This window comes from Colletotrichum acutatum (assembly GCF_030867785.1).
Source record: "Colletotrichum acutatum strain CBS 112980 chromosome Unknown BDZ83scaffold_8, whole genome shotgun sequence".
In the NCBI taxonomy this organism is placed as follows: Eukaryota; Fungi; Ascomycota; class Sordariomycetes; order Glomerellales; family Glomerellaceae; genus Colletotrichum; species Colletotrichum acutatum.
The window spans coordinates 485,326-503,809 of NW_026849002.1; the positions used below are offsets into that span (position 1 = coordinate 485,326).

Below are 18,484 nucleotides of genomic sequence, written 5' to 3' on the forward strand. Positions count from 1 at the left end.
AATGCTAAGAATGCTAAAGTCTTGAAAAGTCGTCTCGGGTTAGGTAAGATCCGAATAACATGAGAAAGACTCGGAGGGATAGGATCTGATGAGGAGAGGATTACTCCCGTCTGGACGGATACAGAGGAGGAAAGACCCAAAACCAAAGTTTGGTGGTTTCGAGGTCCCCACCTCCGAGCTGTGAGATACGTACCAGGGATCGATGCAAGGTCTCCCCAGGCACTGCCGTCTTCTCTGGGGCCTCTGGGCCTCTTGCGCATCACTTTTTGCCATCCAAGTCGTCGTCATGCCTGCTCCAGACTCGACGCCGCGACACTTGTACCTGGTCTGAATAACTCGCCGCAGCAAAAGGTGCGACGAGCATACCTTCATCGGCCCAACGCGAACCGAAAACCCTTTCCACCGCCTTTCGTTTCTTCTCGTCGTTCGCACATCTTCATCCTGATCTGACGCATCCAACACACATATTTGCTCCAATCATTAACAACAATATTGCAAGGGTCCCTAACAGCGTGATAGACATACTGATATCCTCCTGCGTGCCCATCATCGTTTCTCATTAACAACCAACATCAATACACGAAAGGACCCCTTGATCTTTCTCCCCTCTGACCAAAGGAAGCATCTGCCCAGGCCCGAAAACAACCCGACGAACAGCCACAATCATTTGCGCCATCCTCCACGAAATAGATCTCCAAGAAGCGCTACCAATAGAGTATCAAGGTTCTTCAAAGCCACCGGCAACGTCCGGCTTTCGCAAGGCCAAAGACTACCGCCGCCGCTACGTGACCTCGACTCCGTACCGCGGTCAGTAACTCTCCTCGCACCACGCACTCGGAGAGGCGCAGACAAGCCCACTCGACCCGAACCCTTGCCAGGCGCCGCCGTCTCCCTCCTCTCACACGCCGAGAAGCTCGACACCTGCGGCGTTCCAATCACCCCGCCAAAACTTCTCCAACGGTCCAACAGACCAGATACCACACTACGCACCATTACAGCACACGCTTAAAAGGACCCCGTGGACGGTGGACCAGCGGGACGCCGGGCTGAGGTTTAATTTTAAATAACCCCCCAGTTCGTCTGGCCCGTCCGACCTTGCCTTACCCTTCCCCTCCGAGCGTCACTTCCAGGCTGCAGCTCAACTAGGCCCTGCGCATCCGTACCTATTTCTTCCAAACTCCCGCCGCTTGCCTGCAACCCACGCCCCCGAAACATACGCGCACAGCTTCCCGCATTGCTGTCATTCCATTCAGCGAACCTTAACCCTTTCCCACAGACAATCCGCCCATCGTCCATTCACTTCAGTCGTTCACGGCCGTATTGCGATATCTTGCGACGTTTATATCAAGATCTCTCCTGAAGATCCGACCACTCCGCTTCGACTCGGACGCATTTCCCCTTTGTCCGTAGTAGGACCCCTAGATCCGTGCTTCCGACGCAAGTTTCCCGTCTCCTCGCGGCTCAGCGCTCCTTCGCCCGCCGGTTCCGCGACCGCAAAGATGAAGGCCATGAAGGGGCTTAGTGTGAACCGGATGATGAGTACGCTCAAGAAGCGCACGACGAACAGTGAGTAGAAACCGACACCCATCCAATCCTCTCTCATCTTTAGAGTGGTCGCGAAAGAAGTGCTGATCGAGGTCTCTCCCCGCAAGACTTCAGTGGATCCAGCCAAGTGTCGGCATCGCCAGCAGACCCGCAGAACGAGACGCCCGAAGCTACCGCTGCTCGTAGCGTGGTATGCAAGATCCGGTTAACCCTACACCAACGATCACAGCTGACGTAGTATTCAGAAACAATTCTGCGAATCTGGAGGCCCCAATGCTCAGGTATATACTTAGTCGCGACAATCTGCGCTCGCGAAGAGCTTCTTACTAATAGGATGTCTAGGGCGATGAAGTCCTCTACCTCCCGCCCATTGTCGATGCCGCTGAGTCTTCTCCGGCCGCCGCCGCCGAATGCGCGCGCATCATCCGGAAATACCTAGCCAAAGACAACCACGCCAAAGCCTCGTGGCAGTACAATGCCATCATGCTGATTCGCATCCTTACCGACAATCCCGGCCCTACGTTCACGCGGAATATGGACAAGAAGTTCGCCGATACCGTCAAGGAGTTATACCGTACTACGCACGATCCCAGTGTCAGGCAGATGCTGTCCGAGACCTTGGATACCTTCGAGGCTACCAAGTTTGACGACCAGGGCCTGGGCGAGTTGATCTCCATGTGGAAGAAGGAGAAGGAACGAAGCTACAAGCAATATGGCGTAAGGGCTTCTAAAAGGGCAGTCGATTCCGTCCTGACCGAACTAACATACCTCGATAGAACCCCAGACAGTCCATGGCTGGACCCGATCCTCGAACCATGAATGCGCCGCCGTTCAATCCCCACTCGCAGAACTACTTTGCAAGGAATCACACCAATCGAAGCTTGCCCACTCCTGCTGAGCTTGCGAGCAGGTTAGAGGAGGCGAGAACATCTGCGAAGCTACTCTCTCAAGTTGTCGTCAACACTCCTCCCCAGGAGGTCATCAATAATGACCTGATCAAAGAGTTCGCAGACAGATGCCAGAGTGCTTCCAGAAGTATACAACTTTACATGACTGCTGAAAACCCGTCTCCTGACAATGAGACTATGGAGCACCTGATTGATACGAATGAGCAACTTCAGTCGGCTCTCAATCAGCACCAGAGAGCCGTTCTCGGCGCTCGGAAGCAGCTCGGAATCGACCCGAGGTCAGATAATGCCAGTTCCGTGAGCCCCCAGACGGCCGAGAATCAGCAAGCGAGTCGGACCCAAGAATGGGCGCATGCCCAGGCCCAGGCCCAGTCGTCATCTTCTAGCTCGACTCCTCCTCTGCCGACAAGGCCATCCGAAGGAAGCGGAAAGGGCAAGGCATCAGAATCCTTCGCACCACCCCCGGGACCGCCCCCGAAAGCCCAACCGCAATATGGAGCCGAGGACCCTTTCAGGGACCCTCAACCGGAGAACCACTACTCTTCATCGAGCAGACCCGGGGGATCCGGTGGTGCGGTGGAACTACCGGGTGAGGAGCCGCGTCTGGCCCATGAGCCATTCCACCCAGGCTTCAACCCCACTCCAAGTTACCTTGGAAGACAAGACAGCGCTCTTGGCAAAATCACGATGCATGGCGCCGATGAAGCCACTACGCCCGGACCCCTCAGCGGCAACCCAATTCAGACTGTCGATCTCAGGAACCGACAAGAGACACTGCATGAGGACTCGGATGATGATCTTTACGAATCAACCCCGAAGAGTTCCAAGAAGAAGGAGCCGGTGTACAGGTACTAAATTGGGTGGACGAAGCTCGATTCAGTAAGGAGATGATGTATCCTGCCATGTTTTGTTGATCGGCGAAAGGGGTTTTTTTCCCCCTGCGCATATTGCTTTACAGTCTCGAAAGGGAGAAATTGGGTATCTTGTGGTAGTTCTCCATCTCACGCAAGGCAGATGAAATTTGCCGCTCTTGATGAGCGGACACAGTTGTCGATTATAGGCATTAGCAAAGCACGGCGTCTGGCTTACGAGTTTACCTCTATGAAATCAGACCTTTTTATCCTCAGGGAAGTGATGATCCTCGTTTGCCGTTGCTATCAACCAGGGGGAAGTGACGAGGCAAAAGGCGCAGAAGGACCTGCTTCTGGTGCTGCTGAGAACGAAGGTGGGACCAGACGAACGTCTTTCGCTACCCGAGGTAGGTAATCTCCGATGTCATCTCATCCACAGGGTCTAAAGCCTCGCCCATTTCCTCTCATTTCTCCTCTGTTAAAATGTCACACTCTTCTGTAATCACAATCCGGCCAGGCGTTGGCACACCACCTACATTCCCCTACACTATCTTTGGCTTACCTGCCTCGATGTGACGCTAAATGCTACACTGCAGTCGAGCGGCGTTGCCTCGCTCGACGAGGGATTACCCCCAACTTCTACTGGCGCTGAAGCTTTTCGCGTGGCGAAGCAATCGTGAGGCAGCTGGGTGTGCCGCAGAACCCCAAAGTTTGCTCCAATCATCAGTGACAATTTTCAGGTCTGCGTCATATATCAGCCCGCGGAAGTACAACAGGGAGGTTTCGTAAAGCAGGCTGCGAGGCCTTCTGGGGAGGCAGCCAAGCTTATAAGAGGCATCCAATTTCCGTCGTGACAACAGACTATCCTCTACCATCCATTTAAAAAGGCATTGTCTTTGTATACTCGGGTGAGAATTTCAATGTTTGCCCCGTCTTTTTCTGCTCAATCAGCCAGGCCTACTTACCACTATTAGAGAGAGGATTCAGAAGACAGCAATATCCGAACACATCGCCGAACGGACAACATGCAATACGATACAGGCCACAATACGTCGGCTATCAGGCCCGAAGACCTCGAAAAGGTCCAAGGGCTTTGGAAATTTTAAGTACATCGCGTCAAGGCACAGACGTGGGCGTATCGGGATATCAAGTTCCTGGTATACGATGACACCGTTGACGCTGAGGAGGGGAACTCGAAGACAGGCCAGAGCAGCAAGGACACCATAGTCCCCGAGCACTCTCCCGTAGTTAGGTCGACGAGTCCCAATCTTGGACCATCTTCTCCACTAGAAAGCCTTCTAGACGGCGATGAAAATGCCATGTTTAAGTAAGGGATCATCGCGTCTTTGAAGCAACCGGACTCGGAAGCCGGGCGAGCTGCGGCATCTGAGCATCCTCCAGAAGACGACAACATGGACGATTCAGATCTTCAAGAGGCCATTCGCCTATCACTAATGAGTGACGATGAATCCAGCGACAACTTGATTACGGCGGAGCCTTCGAACTCGATTGCTGGACCATCTCCAACATGCAAACAGACCCCCGAAGACGAGAACATGGATGATCCAGAGCTTCAAGAGGCCATCCGTCTGTCATTGACGAGTGACGAGGAGTCTGGGTACGCACCGATTGCAGTAGAATCCGGGTCCTCTGTCGCCAAAGCAGACGACGATGAAGACGTCTTCGAATGCAGAATATGCTCGAAGCTACCCACGTCCCCCCACGATAGAAAGACGCGGAACTACCGCCTTTTCAAACCAGCGGACGAGTTTCCGCATCTCGTCACGGATCGGCCAAGCAGCGTCGACGTATGTGTCCACTATGTCGCAGTATCGTACTGCTGGCCTGAGGAAATCAAAGACGAGAATGGAAATACCGTTCCTCCTATCACCGAGTCAAAGGTCCGAGATCTCAACGGAAAGCCACGTGCTCGCGCACTTGACGATGTTCTCGACCGTGCTGTTGACTTTGCTAATTCTGTCGGCCTTCGCATGATTTGGATCGACCAGGAATGCCTCCCGCAACCGAAAGAAGATGGCTCAGAGGAAGACAAGGCATACCAGCGACTCGGGGTACAGGCACTGGACATAGTCTACAACAGGGCTATCGTTACAGCTGGCCTACACGAATCAACTATCAGCAAGACTGAGATGAGCGCGGTTCAATTCTTGATAGACCACGAAACCGAAGAACTGCGTTATTTGAGCCTCCGTCCACAGTTGTTCCAGTGTGCTTTGGATTTCTTGTACATGGTCCAAGAAGACAAATGGTACACGCGAGCGTGGGTTATTCAAGAAGCAGTCAGTGCCGGCCACGGCTTGGTTCTTGTGTTCAGACGAGGTCCCGGTGTTGTCTACACGTCCAAGCTCCGCGCTGATCAGAAGAAGTATTCGACTCCTCGACACCCTCTGGACTCGGAGAGGCGAACTCTCAAGTCAGAGATCATCTGTATTCCTGTAGGCCTCTTTAGAGACCTCGTCGAAACCTGCAAGTCTCTGCTGGAACAACGTTTTCGGGCTATGGGGCAGGCTCTGATTCGAACCAGCACCGGCAAGAATGCTACCCCGATTCTCTCCATCGCCAGGTCCCTCCATCCAAAAATTACAGTGCGCCAGCATGTGGCCGGTATCCACGTGTACGGAGGCAAAGTCTACGGCGGCCGTCAAAAGGTGAACGCTGCCACGGCTCGGACGCTGCTGAAGAGTCGTCATTGTCGCGATGTTCAGGATCAACTGGCTATCCTGGCAAACATGTGCAGTTACGAGATTCACTTAGACCCTGACAGAGTAGCGAAGGACTGTGATTCGCTCCGACTTAGTATCTTGGCCATCACGCTGCTGAATGGAGACACGTCCCTCCTGGTGCCTGAGGTCTATGACTTCCCTGGCGACGAAGACGGAGAGCCAGACCCTTCTATGGACCGCCGCGTGGGGAGTCTTCTGTCACCCTTTGACACGGACTCCAAAAGGGTTAGTAGCTACGCAGTACAAGACGGCAAGCTCGTCAACCCGGCCGTATACAAACATAGTTTTAGGAGGAAGAGCAAAGGACTCCATCTATGTGCATACCTCTGGACAGTTGACGATACTCTCGATCTCAGCCCTCTGAGATATCAATACGCTGAGCTCTGGCATAGGATGAAGTGCTTGCGCATCATCGTGGACCGCCAAAAGGAGGAATCTGCCGATGCATTCGCTAGGCGAGAGGGTTTGATGACCCAACATTTCTCCAAGAACTACGTCAGGGACCAGGCAAAATTGGAAATCTTCCACAATGGTGTCATTGCTGCCGACTCGAGTGTTTGGGGAGGCCTAGATGCGAGGGGAATTCAGGTCAAAGTATACCTTGACGCCTACCGCGTAGAAGCGGAGCCCGAGATGCAGAGGATCGTGGCGGAGATCTTCTTCGCCATCTTGCGATACTTACATGGCCTCTGTACCACCCAGTCGCTAGGCGCTGCGAACAGCATCTGGCAATCGATTCGCACGGATGCCGTCTATGGACGTAAACCAGATATGCCAGACTTGGTGGGTGAGCAGCTTTTTTCACATGAAGACGTTCTGGAGGACCCTTTCAGAACGCTTCAGCTGGATAAGGATCGAGGCGGCGGCTACTACCAAGCTTGGATCGTGGATCGGATCATGCAGGAGGGTATCCTCTCCGTCGGCAGGTACAACCGCGCCCTCGATGCTCCGCTGACAGGAGTGAAGCCCAGGCCGAGCTACGATTCAGGGGAAGGATCAAGTCGGCAGAATGATGGCAAAGTTCCAGACAACATTATCCAACGACAAATCCAGCGACGAGTTCTGGCAACGCTCTACAGTTCTGGCCTCGAAGGAAGTTTCGACGCCCTCGAAGATCACGAAACCAGGATCGTCCCGTCCAGTCTGGCTTGGTTCGGAGAAGCTCTCAAGCGAGAACTCTTCACGGCTGAGGCAGAGCAAGCCCGGACGCAGTAGCTCGTATCGATCTTCGACGTGGATGGACCATGCCTCGTTGGTACCGTCTTCAACTCAGACTGGGAAGTGCTGCCTCGTCCTGATATTAGGAGTATGAGTATCTGCTGGGTGGTTGAAACGCTGGAGAAGGCGAAGTCGGAGACCCCTGGGGACCAGAGCGCCGCTGTCGATGGAGAGCAACCCATCGTCAACGGGAAAGAAGAGGAACCTGGACGACCACCTTCCTTATCTGACACTGAATATTCTATGACAGGCGGCAAAGGGAAGGAACCTGAGCGGGCACCCTCTACACCCGACGCTAGTGATCTGGGAATAGCCTCAAACACAGAGTCCGCCGCCCCAATACTGTACCGAGTGGTGAAAAAGGTGAAGGGAATGTGGCGGATGATGGACTTGCCGATGCAGGAATACGCTTTCGTCTAGTCTAGAGGTAGCCAACGACTTGCAACACATCGAGGCTATGAGTAGGTAGCCAATCCACGTCACATCTGAGGGAACAAAAGGGAGAGAAAACCAAGGTGATAGCTAGAGTCAATCAACATAGCAAAAAGTCAAAAACATACAACACCAGGTATTCGCTGGTCGTCACCGACCCAACTACTAATCCGGCCCTCATTGGCTTATCTATGGGAGAGCGGACGGGATCCCGAGTTTTCCAATGGGTATGGTCGTATGTGCCGGTTAAACAGAAGCAAACAAACTAAGTAGACAGAATGAGAGAAGCACATCGATGGTGTAACTTCAAACCGTACAACGACCCTTTTGCCCATTTTCAAATCTCAAAAGACCACCGAAAGGCTCAGGTTATCAACAGCACGAAGGCTCAGCACTAGCCCTTCAACCCTGCCAAACGGCGAAAACGGAGGGAGCAAACCGTCTCGGAGGGAAACCCCCAAGCCCTGCCGTCTGTTGGCTGACGGCCGGCGGGCACACATACATACACACACTTCACCGGATTTATCGGCTCTCGCCCCTCGCGCCCCGGGGGTGTAGGCGGTCGTACCAACCAAAGTACGGGATAGCGTCCCCAAGGATACGGGACACACGGAGGATATTGGCCTTTCCGCGTGACAAATCGTACTGCCAACCCTCACAGCCGGGGGAGAAGGGACTGCAACCACCACGCACACACACACACACACACACACACACACACCACCATCTTCGGAACCCAAGCGGCGGTTGGTCGGCGGTGGTATCCGGCTGTCTCGGCGCGTTGCCCGGAGTAGAATCATCGGGCGAATCGGATAGTGTATATGCCAGATATCGCGAGATCTTGCATCTCTCTTGACAGCCACTGCCACAGCCAACCACATAGGCGAGATGAGAAAGCCAGCGTAACATTTGGGATTCTGCTTGTCTCCCTTCAAGGAGACAAGGAGGGGAGGAGACGGGGACAGGGGAGGAACCACACAATAATTTGCTCTGAGTCCTAGGAGCTCTCTGCTGGCCCCGGGTTGGACGGCAACAACCGACGAGTGACTGGTACCCTTGTCTTGGGTATGGAACACGACAGAATAACTTTCTCCCCAACTCTTCAAAGGCACAACCTTTGGACGGAATGGTCTATCAGACTGCAACGTTGACGAGCGAACTGTCAAATCCCCTCTTTCTGCGGCGCCCGGTCAGTCGAAGGAGGGAGCGTATCAGATGACAGTCTCGCAATTTGAAAATAGGAAAACTGAGTGATTTGAAAGCCCTGAATGTGCCACAGCATCACGCTGAGCTGAGTGTTTTGCTTCGCCGTCTCGGGCTCGAGGTGTTCAAGGTCGGTCTGCTGCATAAGGAATGCCTGGCACATCTAAGATTGAGCGACGCGGCGTGTTCTCAGAACGAAGCATGAAGTGGATGGCGAATACGGGGATTACGGCCGTTCGTGCCCTCACATCCCCAATACCAAGGCCACCTGCAAATGTGCTCGCTGGCTAGCGCGCGCCCAGAGAGGCGTTTTCCTCGAGCCGCAACGCACTAGCAGAACGGCAGACAGGCACGAATGCTGGGAAGAGTGCCTCCCAATCCAATCGCAACGCTTGAAGCGCTTGAAGCCACGTCCCCCTCACCTGCAAGCCGCAAGCACTGTCTGATCTGACCAAGTATCGGCAATCGGCTCCCTTCCTGAGAACCAATGGCGGCGTTTTAGGGCAAGGCTAGGTGGGAAACGCCTGGAGACGACGGGACGTGCTGCAAACATGACCCGTCTCGGCATATGAAGCTCTTGTAAGGTCAGTGCAGGCCCCTTTCCTTACCTAACGTCCCATAGCTTCATCGCCTCAAGGCGACCGCGTTCCCTTAGAGCGTTAGGCCATCCCAGGTCGACCTGGTCTGAACATTGGTAGTGCTACCATCTGAGGGGAAGTGCTCGGAACCCTCCCGCGCCAGCCTTGTTTCAACGACGCCCTATCAAAGAGAAGCAGCGACGACGTTCACCAGGAGGCATAGTAGACGACGAGCTGGCCGGATGGAGTTCAACGCCTTTCCTCCCGCTTGGGCCAGCGGCTGCCAGGAGCCAGACGCAAGATGTGGATCGCAGGACTTAGAGGAGCGGCCTACGGAGTACGTGCTCGATCACGACTCCGCGGGTGGTCGTCCTGAATCAAGTCCATCATGGCAATCATGACCATGCCTGGTATGTGCGTCTGCGGGAAAGCGGGTTCGATGTTTCGATAGATGGACGTTTGCCTGAGGAAACTAATCATTAATAACTAGACGCGCCTGTATTAGCTTATTCAAAAGACGTGGTGAAAGCAAGGAGGAAAGACCTAGCAAAGTCTCCATAGAGGCGGTTGGTGAATGAGGGGATTGGTGAAGAAAGTCGTCAAGGGCTGGTAGGCCAGGATGCAACGTGGGAAAAACCTAGTGCGGGCTGTGCAGGGAACCGTACAAGGGTTCGACGGACCACTCGCATCTCTGGAATCTTTGGGCGGAGATCAGACGATGCGGCTGATGGAACAGAGATCGACCGCTCCTCCAGCTTGAGCTAGTGTAGTCGCCCACCGTCCGCGGGCTCTAGCCTATGTGCGTCGACCAGGGCTGGCGTCCTGTTTGTTCTGGAAGAACGACACGTTGAATCGCACCGAGTCTCTCGGACTGGGGAGCCTGAGAGTGGGTGACATTGACAAGCCCACTTGATATCGTTGTAGGCGGGCCGGAATTAGAGTTCGCAACTATGTTCGGGAATTAAGGCCACCAGCCATGATTTGCCGCCGAGAGAAGGGGGTTTGAATTTAGCATAGTTGGAATGATGGACGTGGATATGTGAACTGTCAATGTCATCCGGTACCGCAGGACAAGAATGTCGGGTTGTCTGTGGTTCCTTGCTGGAGGCGGGTTGTGAAGGATGGAAAACCAATGTTACGAGACAATATGATATGACCAGCCGCGGGCCGGAACGGCATTGCTGATCAGTGCAGGTAAGGGCAGTCGCAGGGAGTCGATGGTCTCACTGTCGAGTGCAATGACAGGCGCAGGCGACGACAGTTGCCAGTCTCGAGTGTGATTGATTCACCGGCTTGTTGGCTAGATTGCAAGCGAAAGTGACTGATCATGTATTCCTTCCCAAGCTCCCGATGAAATTGTACTAGTGGTATGCAGGAAGCAATTGCTCACCTTTTGGCAGGTCTGGGTTGGTGTGTGGTTGGGCTGGTGGCGGCACTAATTCACCTAAACGACATGGGAGCCGCTGCCGCCATGCACGTCGAATGCGGCCGGTCAACGTTTTCTTGGTACCGACGTCGCGACTCGAGCCCAATGCGGTTCGCTCGTCAACGTATGCATGCATATGTACATTTATCCGCACATGAATAGTGCGGCACGTAGCGATGCTCTGCAGTGCAGCCAGGCGCCTCTATCTATGCCTTCGTAGCATACCGCAGTGAAAGACTTGACGCGGCATATTCTGACACCTGCCCTCTTGTGACGTGGATAATGATGGTTTGCTGTCGAATGGCGCATACACACATAACGTCCCGTCCTGTACGCCTCTCAGTTTGCATCATGATGTACGTGCGTAACGGTCCATGTTCGAAGCTGATGTGGATAATGTAGTATCCGTACCAGTTTCCGGTGACAGTCTTGTTATGTATTTTGTCTAGGGAGTCGCGCCGCATCGACGCATCGAATGCGCAGCAACGGTGCAGAATCGAAGCGGTAACCCTCAGGTAGGCGAGAAACAAACCGGAACCAAATCGAAAAGGAAAAAGAAAAATTCAAGCACAATGTCTGAGCGTGCCGGATTCAGTGCAGCGCAGCAGATCCGGGGGTCCCTGTTCGACAACGGACGCGGACAGGGAGTTGGATGGAAAACCAGACGAGCAAATCGCATCCATTTGCTGGCCAGCAGCCCGGATAATGGAATATTGCCGATTACAGAGTCCCCTCTGGTTTATGGGTCTCCCGGTTGGTTCGTCAGAGTTGTGTGGAGCATTAGGAGACGTTCAGTCCAAGTTCCCGAGTTCCCAACTCTCTAGCCAGTCTCCAGCCAGTCTCCAATCCAATCCAAGCCAGTCTCATCCCAATCCCAAACGACTTTGCGGGCCGAGAGTCGCAGGGTGCACGGAGGTTGTCGAACAGGGGCTCCTAGCTTGACGGCGGGAATCTGAGCGTCACAGTTCAAAGGGTTCACATTCAGTCGTTAATGTGAAAGTCTGTAGAGGGTTGAGACCGTTGGCTTGACATGGGCATTCTGAGCCTAAAAGTCAGCTTTGTTTATTGTCATCTTTCGCTGCCGATTGGATCCTGAGATTGAAGCTTGTGGTGAGCCCCTGCAGTGTTTGCTTCGCCGCCAAGTCTGCCTCCCGCGCCCAGCTGCACGTCCGTTCCGGTGCGGTTCGCGATTGGATTGTGAGCTGGTTGACAGGTGCAGCAAGTGTGTGGATGAGGTTGACTCGAGCAAGTAACAAGCTCTGCTCGCTAGCATGACATGCCATCGATTTTCATGCCCAAAAAGCCGCCAATACACGTCTGTTCATGAGGTTTCCGTACAGAAAGCCGAAAACGAGTCTGACCTTGCCGGTGGGATCCGACTAAAACGTCGACAGGCTACGAACCGCCGACAACGGCCGCTTATCTCGACGAAAAGTGAACTTCTCTCAGGCCCCGGGAGAGGGTCGCATGCGTGGTTGGAAGTCTTCAGGCCCGGCTAAAAATAAGACAGGGACAGGTGGTGAAAGCAGCCGGGCATCATCTCTGGAACTGCAACGCAGCAGCGTCTCTCGGCAACTGTCAAGCTGATCTCATTTCGCGTCATCCGAAGCCGTGACAGCTAGATGGTTGGGGGTGAAGAAATAGAGAATTTTGTTCAAGTAGTTGGAGAAGGTCCAGGGCAGCTAGCCACGATGTGTTTCTTCATCATCCATGTGCTCCGAACGGTAAGTTCCATTGCTTGCCAATCCACCGGGACCGTGGGAAATGACGATGGGATGGTTAGGCGCGGCAGCGTAACATTGTCTGAAGAAAAAAAAAAGTTGGGATTCATTTGCCGCACGAGGGCGAGAGTCAACCAGGCTCGAGGTGTGTGACTGTGTGCCTGGAGTATATTACATAGTGTATCCGTACTGTCTGGCTCCATCCACGTCCATCAAACAGCAAACCGGGTTCCATGATGCTGGGAACCTAAGTGGTGGGGGAGCGGTACTTTCCTGCATCTGGGATCGTGGTTCCATCCGGAGGGGAAAAGCGGAAGATTTCTTGTCTTGACGAGAGACGGGAGGAGACGACAGTCCCAACGACAGGGAAGCGGTGCCTTTCGGGTTAGAGGAGCGAAGTGGAGTGGGAAGACCCGTGTATGGTCCCGCCGGCGGTGCTGTGTCCGGATATTGTCTCGTATGTACGGTTCTTGGTAAGGTATGCTCTTGTTCACGATTATGTCGAGTATTCTGTACATCCTTATCTGCCACCACGGCGGCGGGTGAAAACCCTAGGGCGCAATGTATGAGATGACTGCAGAATTCGAGGTGAGGAAGGAGGTCAGGGTGACGAGGCAGGCACGTTTCTCGCAGTACATGTACTTACATCATACATGCACAAATACATAAAGGTATATGCATCTAGACGGCAGCGATCTTCGGTTTACTTCAACCCCCGCATTGACCAGGGGGCCCTCTTCTAGACCCTGCTGGGATCCTCCCATGTTGCTTGAATCTGCGTTTCCCTTTTGGGACATTCTTGCGAAACGTCCCTTGACCTCCTCTTTCTCCTCATCCCATCCAAGTCCCTTTCCTCACACTTCTCACCTCACCTCGTACCTCGCTCCTTACACCTGTCCTGTCTTCAACTCTTCTCTCACAAACCAAACGAACGCCGTGACAGCTTTTTTTCTCAGACAAGACATGCAACTTGTACCTTCTCGAGTTTCTGCTAGCTCCATTCCACCATTCAAGCCCCTCTTCACCCCGGTCCCATGATCCATCTCGGTCTCCTCCTTCTCTGACCTTCACGGCCACCTCCGAGTCCTTCCTTACAAGTTACCTGCCCCTTTCTCCGTTGTCATGTCGTTCATATCTCTCCCCTGCAACTTGTATGTACCCAAGGTACAAGCGGCCCTCGTCTCTGGGCGGATCAACTGAATTGAAACATGTTCTACTGTCCATTATCCACTCAGTCTTCTTTCTGCCCGGTGCCTCAGGACTGACTGACTGAGTGACTGACTATCCAATCCTTACCTGCTCTCTCCTCGTTGCTCTCCTGCTAGTAATTGCAGCAGGTACCTTACCCTCGCCTTCGCGGCTTGACACACGCAAGTGTCTCCAAGAGGTAGCTCTGTGAGTGTGGGTGTGAGGTGTGAGGTGTGTGCCAGGTACTCGCGCGAGTCTTCTCTTTCCAGCTTGTCTCTCTATTTTCCTCAGTCAGCTGGAGCTGTTACGGATGGTGGTTGATACAATGGCTGGCCTGTCTCAGCTTTCCTTTCCAAACCTGACCCGTCCAGTTTTGGCGCGACGAATGTTAGCCTTGAAAAGTCTCTTCCCTCCACCCTTCCTTTCTACAGATGGTCTGTCCTTCCACGTTCCCCATCCCTCACCCGCTCGTCTTCCCGTTCCCTTGGCCTTATCCTGTTTAATCATATCGCCTGGGCGTCTCTTGTTCTTATTTTGTTCTTGTCTGTCCATTCCCCATCTATTTCTTTTCGTCCGGGGGCTACTAGTCTTGTCTCACTTAGCCCTTGCCTCGCCTTGCCCTGCTGTCATCATCATATCTGAGTTGACCGGTCCGCGTCGGGCCAATATTGCGACTCCATTCTCGTTGGTTTTCCTTCCCCCATACTATTTCGATCCAAGGTACGGAGTACATTGTACCGTACGTACACCTCGACACATCAGCCCCATACACGCACATACGGTTACCCATACACATACATATACACATGCGTACATACGTACCAAGCAAGCATCCTTCTGCACCTCACCTTGCCTTCTTCTTGCAGACGGCTTCTGCGAGTTAATGTAGATGGGCCCCCGTTGACCCCATCAAATCCCCATCCAGCCCATCCCGGCCCTCGATCCGACCACTCTCCTCCACCGGTACCTCCTCATCTTCACTACGCCATCTGCTCCTCGTTGTCGGCGCTCCTCTAGTCGCTTCCGTCCCGCAGTCGCCACACGGCTAGCTAGCTGCTGCTGGCTTACTTGGGTCATCTAACTGTACCCGCTCGTGACATTGTCCGCAAACAGATTAGCCCCGTCTGTCAACTGGCGGATCATGACTTCGGACCATCCTAGCTCTCTTCAACAGCACAACACCTTCGAATTTGATGGAACCGTTGATAAGACCCTTACTTCCCCCCTCTGTGCCAGCCACGAGGTCTCTTCACCTACTACCTTTCCTCGACACCTCTCCCCTCCCCTGACTCTCTCCTGCTCGTACATGTGGAAGCGCCACATGTCGGCGAATGGCTACCGCATCCTCCCTCCGTGCAGCGCCACAGAAATGGTCTCTGAATGACCTCAGCTCCGAGCTGCTGGCTCTCATCTTCGAGCAGGTAGGTTCTTCGGACGGTTGCAGAAGCTTCATTGGCAACGCCACCCCTTTTCACACGCAATTGCTTACGAAGATTTTTCAGCTCCGAGAGATAGACGAGCGCGCTCTTGCTGCTGTGCGGTGCCTGTCCAGGCGCTTTGAGGCTATCGCAACTCCCGTCACCTACCGAACGATTTGCCTGAACGAGCGCATTGTTGCTCCAGACGCCGAATCGCGGTATCCCAATCTCTTGCGCAATGTGTCGTCTTACACCAACCACGTCGTCACACGGAGCGATCTCGACCCTGACGGCATTCGGCGGGTGCTGGACAGGGTCCAAAGGCTAAAGACTGTGCGGTATGCTACTAGTGGTTTTTATAGCTTTTGGAAGTAATTTGCTGACGATGCTCATAGGTGGCACTATGTCGATGCTGAATTCCGATCAGGACGACTCTGGCTCCCATCAGACGTGCTCAACCCTCAGCAGACACGATTTAACGGCACGAAACTGTTCGTCGAGGACTTGCCCCTGCGAGAATTCGAGGGCCAACTACGAGACACCTACGTCCGAGCGATTCCCACAGACCTTCTTGTCTCGCTCAAGCTTGCGAGCCCCGCCCCGCCGCTCACGACACGATTGAATTCCCTAAAACAGCTGCTCCTGCTCTCCCGTCGCCTAGAGACATTTCATTACGAAGACCGTGGGCAGGGGACGAATTTCAAGTTCGTCCAAGGAGAGCGCATGCCCCCGCTGAAAGACTTGGCCCTCAAGTCTTACGACTGGAATCATTCAAAGGAGGACACCCGAGCCCATTGGGACTTTTCTCAGCTCGAGTCGCTCGACCTGAAATATGTGCCTGTCTTCAACTTCCTGTCGACTGTGGATTTCCCGGACTTGGCGGGCTTGCGACATTTACACTGCGAAGATTTCAGCGCCCACCTAGTTGATAAACGAGAGGAGGCCACGGGCGGTTTATACTTATTGGTGGCTAATCACATTCGGGCTTTGCAGACCCTCAATGTGACCTGCCACACCCGTCTATTCCCGCTGGATGGCATTTTGAGACATGGCGAATCTCTCCAAGTGCTCAAGTTCCGTGACCACATGGGTTTTGGAGAGGAGGACCGACGCTGCCCGACGCTTTGGGGCGAGGATATCGCTATTTTGGCGCAAGGTCTACCACACGTGCACACGCTGGAGCTGGATATGGACGTGGCCATGTGCGACCCGACTGAGTTCCTCCGCGCTCTATGCAGTTTCCGCAGCCTTCAAACCATCACACTACACGTCCAGACCGTTCTCCACGCACTCGAGGTTGTTCACCCGGGAATGGACCGCGACTACGACGCGGCCTTGCGCACTTTTCAGTTTCTGCTACGAGAGAAGCAGCTCGCGACGCCCGACGTACCCTGGAAGCAAATCACGATTAATGTAGGCGGATGGCGCAAGGTCATGGTCCGTCGCTTCAGCGCCGCCTGGCGTCGCCAAAATGAAAACGGCGTGTACGCCGAGCGTTGTTTTGTGCTAGAGAGAGCCGATAACGGGCAAATGGCATACCGAGAAGAAATGAGTATCGAAGGCCGCTCAGCAACACCAACGCCCGATCCTCCGACACCGAACATGGATACCGATTACGACTAATAATGCCGAAAAAGGTACGGACCACGTTCGTGTTGCGAGGAACGAGAGCAAAATACATACAGAGAGAGAGAGAGAGAGAGAGAGAGAGAGAGAGAGATTCGCATGAGATACCAGGAGGGACAAAAAGACCACAGCAGGAAGGCAGAAAAACCACTGGGAGGCACTAGCATACAGATGGAGGAGACTGGCAACGTCAGCACTCTAATCTTAATGATACCAACGATGTTCATGACCATGCACCATTAGCGTACCCATCGCATCACGAGTGCATGTTCCTGCAGCTCTTGCATATCTCTGCAGGAGGGTTTTCTGTATCCGCCATGGCTCCAAAACGGGGACATGCGTACGCATGTGCGTGCGTACTTGAAGCCCTGGATCGGGTATCCAGAACGTAGAACGCAGAACGCAGAACGCATCGTCCAGCCGAACCACAATCGGTTAACAGAGTTCGTCACCCGTGACGTGTCAGGACCCCTTCCCCAATCTCCTTCCATCCCCGCCCCAGGAATAGTAATCCATCTCCAATCGGGTATCGTTCGCGACTTGGCCTTCGTGAAGCACAGGGCAGCTGGGTGAACCCGCGTTGGCCAAGAGCGGGGGTTGAGTGAGTGAGTGAGTGAGATGAGTCGTTGGAGAGGAAGGATCCGTACGTGAGGGCTTGACGGATGTTTATGAATGCGGTTGTTTGCGATTGTGAAGGGGGGGGGGGGGGCATAGAGGATTCCGAAGTAAGGCAGTAATTAGCATTGGTAGATTATGGCGGTTTTGGTGGGAGAGTACTGCGAGGCATCGTCACCTGTTGGTTCTAGGTGATTCCATCTCGACTGGTCTGATGGGGAGGATGCTCGTTGGACCAGGGAGTCGCCGTGTGGACAATTGAAGAAAGGATCCCCAAAGCGATGCAGACATGGTTCAAGATACCTTGGGAATGAGAACTCGGCGGATACGAATTGACGGATATGGGACCACATCAATCTCGTGATGCATAATCTCAATTAGACAATTCGAACCAAAACCTAAGAGTCGGGACATCTCCAATCGCGCTCGCTCGCTCATCCCCACCCCGGGCCTCGTGGCCAAATCTAGGCACGGGCAAACCCGAGATTACACACTCCTTTCGGGTGCGCCAAGGGGGGGATTTGCGGGAGGGTCGGGAAGGTCCTCCCCACCCCGGCCCTCCCCCGTTCCGCTCCGTTTTCCCCGCAATTTCCGCAGTAGCATCACACCGACTGAGCCTGTCAGGTGAACTCTATCTCACCGAAGCACAGACCCCTCGATTCTTCACCTCGGTGAGAGATGCAAGATCACGACCTCACCTTGCTTCACACCTCGATCACACCGAGGGGTGGAGGTGCGCAAGAGGAGACGTGGGCAGAAAAAACGAATGATTATATTTTAATGTTCCAGTAGATTCTCTGGGTCTCAGAGATAGGTCTTTTGCATTTCATCTTCGTCCTCCGACGATGTGGTGGTTGCTTTGGTGGTAATGAAGCCAAATGTGTTGCGGGTAAAACACAATTTGCTGGCAGGCATGTAGCTATCCTAACAAGGGATAGACGAACTCGTTCAGACGTTCGTGTGCCTGTAGTGACTCTGTTCCATCGAAGTAGTTCATGTATAGTCACCTTG

At 53.7% G+C, this 18,484-nt stretch overlaps 3 protein-coding genes across 3 annotated transcripts; all 3 read left to right on the forward strand.

The window, feature by feature from the left end:
- Positions 1-1,499: 1,499 nt before the first annotated feature.
- BDZ83DRAFT_715947 (GAT domain-containing protein) lies at positions 1,500-3,308 on the forward strand (the record flags this gene model as incomplete). The annotated part of the gene is made up of 5 exons (XM_060511799.1): positions 1,500-1,566; positions 1,692-1,735; positions 1,791-1,826; positions 1,888-2,262; positions 2,322-3,308. 5 exons carry the CDS (start codon positions 1,500-1,502, stop codon positions 3,306-3,308), a joined length of 1,509 nt encoding a protein of 502 aa, XP_060370209.1.
- A 1,408-nt stretch (positions 3,309-4,716) lies between these two features.
- BDZ83DRAFT_747782 (uncharacterized protein) lies at positions 4,717-7,263 on the forward strand (the record flags this gene model as incomplete). Its single annotated transcript, XM_060513501.1, has 1 exon — positions 4,717-7,263. One exon carries the CDS (start codon positions 4,717-4,719, stop codon positions 7,261-7,263), a length of 2,547 nt encoding a protein of 848 aa, XP_060370210.1.
- Positions 7,264-15,145: 7,882 nt separating this feature from the next.
- BDZ83DRAFT_567030 (F-box domain-containing protein) lies at positions 15,146-16,855 on the forward strand (the record flags this gene model as incomplete). Its single annotated transcript, XM_060503914.1, has 3 exons — positions 15,146-15,235; positions 15,317-15,570; positions 15,628-16,855. The coding sequence occupies 3 exons, from the start codon at positions 15,146-15,148 to the stop codon at positions 16,853-16,855; spliced, it is 1,572 nt and encodes a 523-aa protein (XP_060370211.1).
- Positions 16,856-18,484: the final 1,629 nt, after the last annotated feature.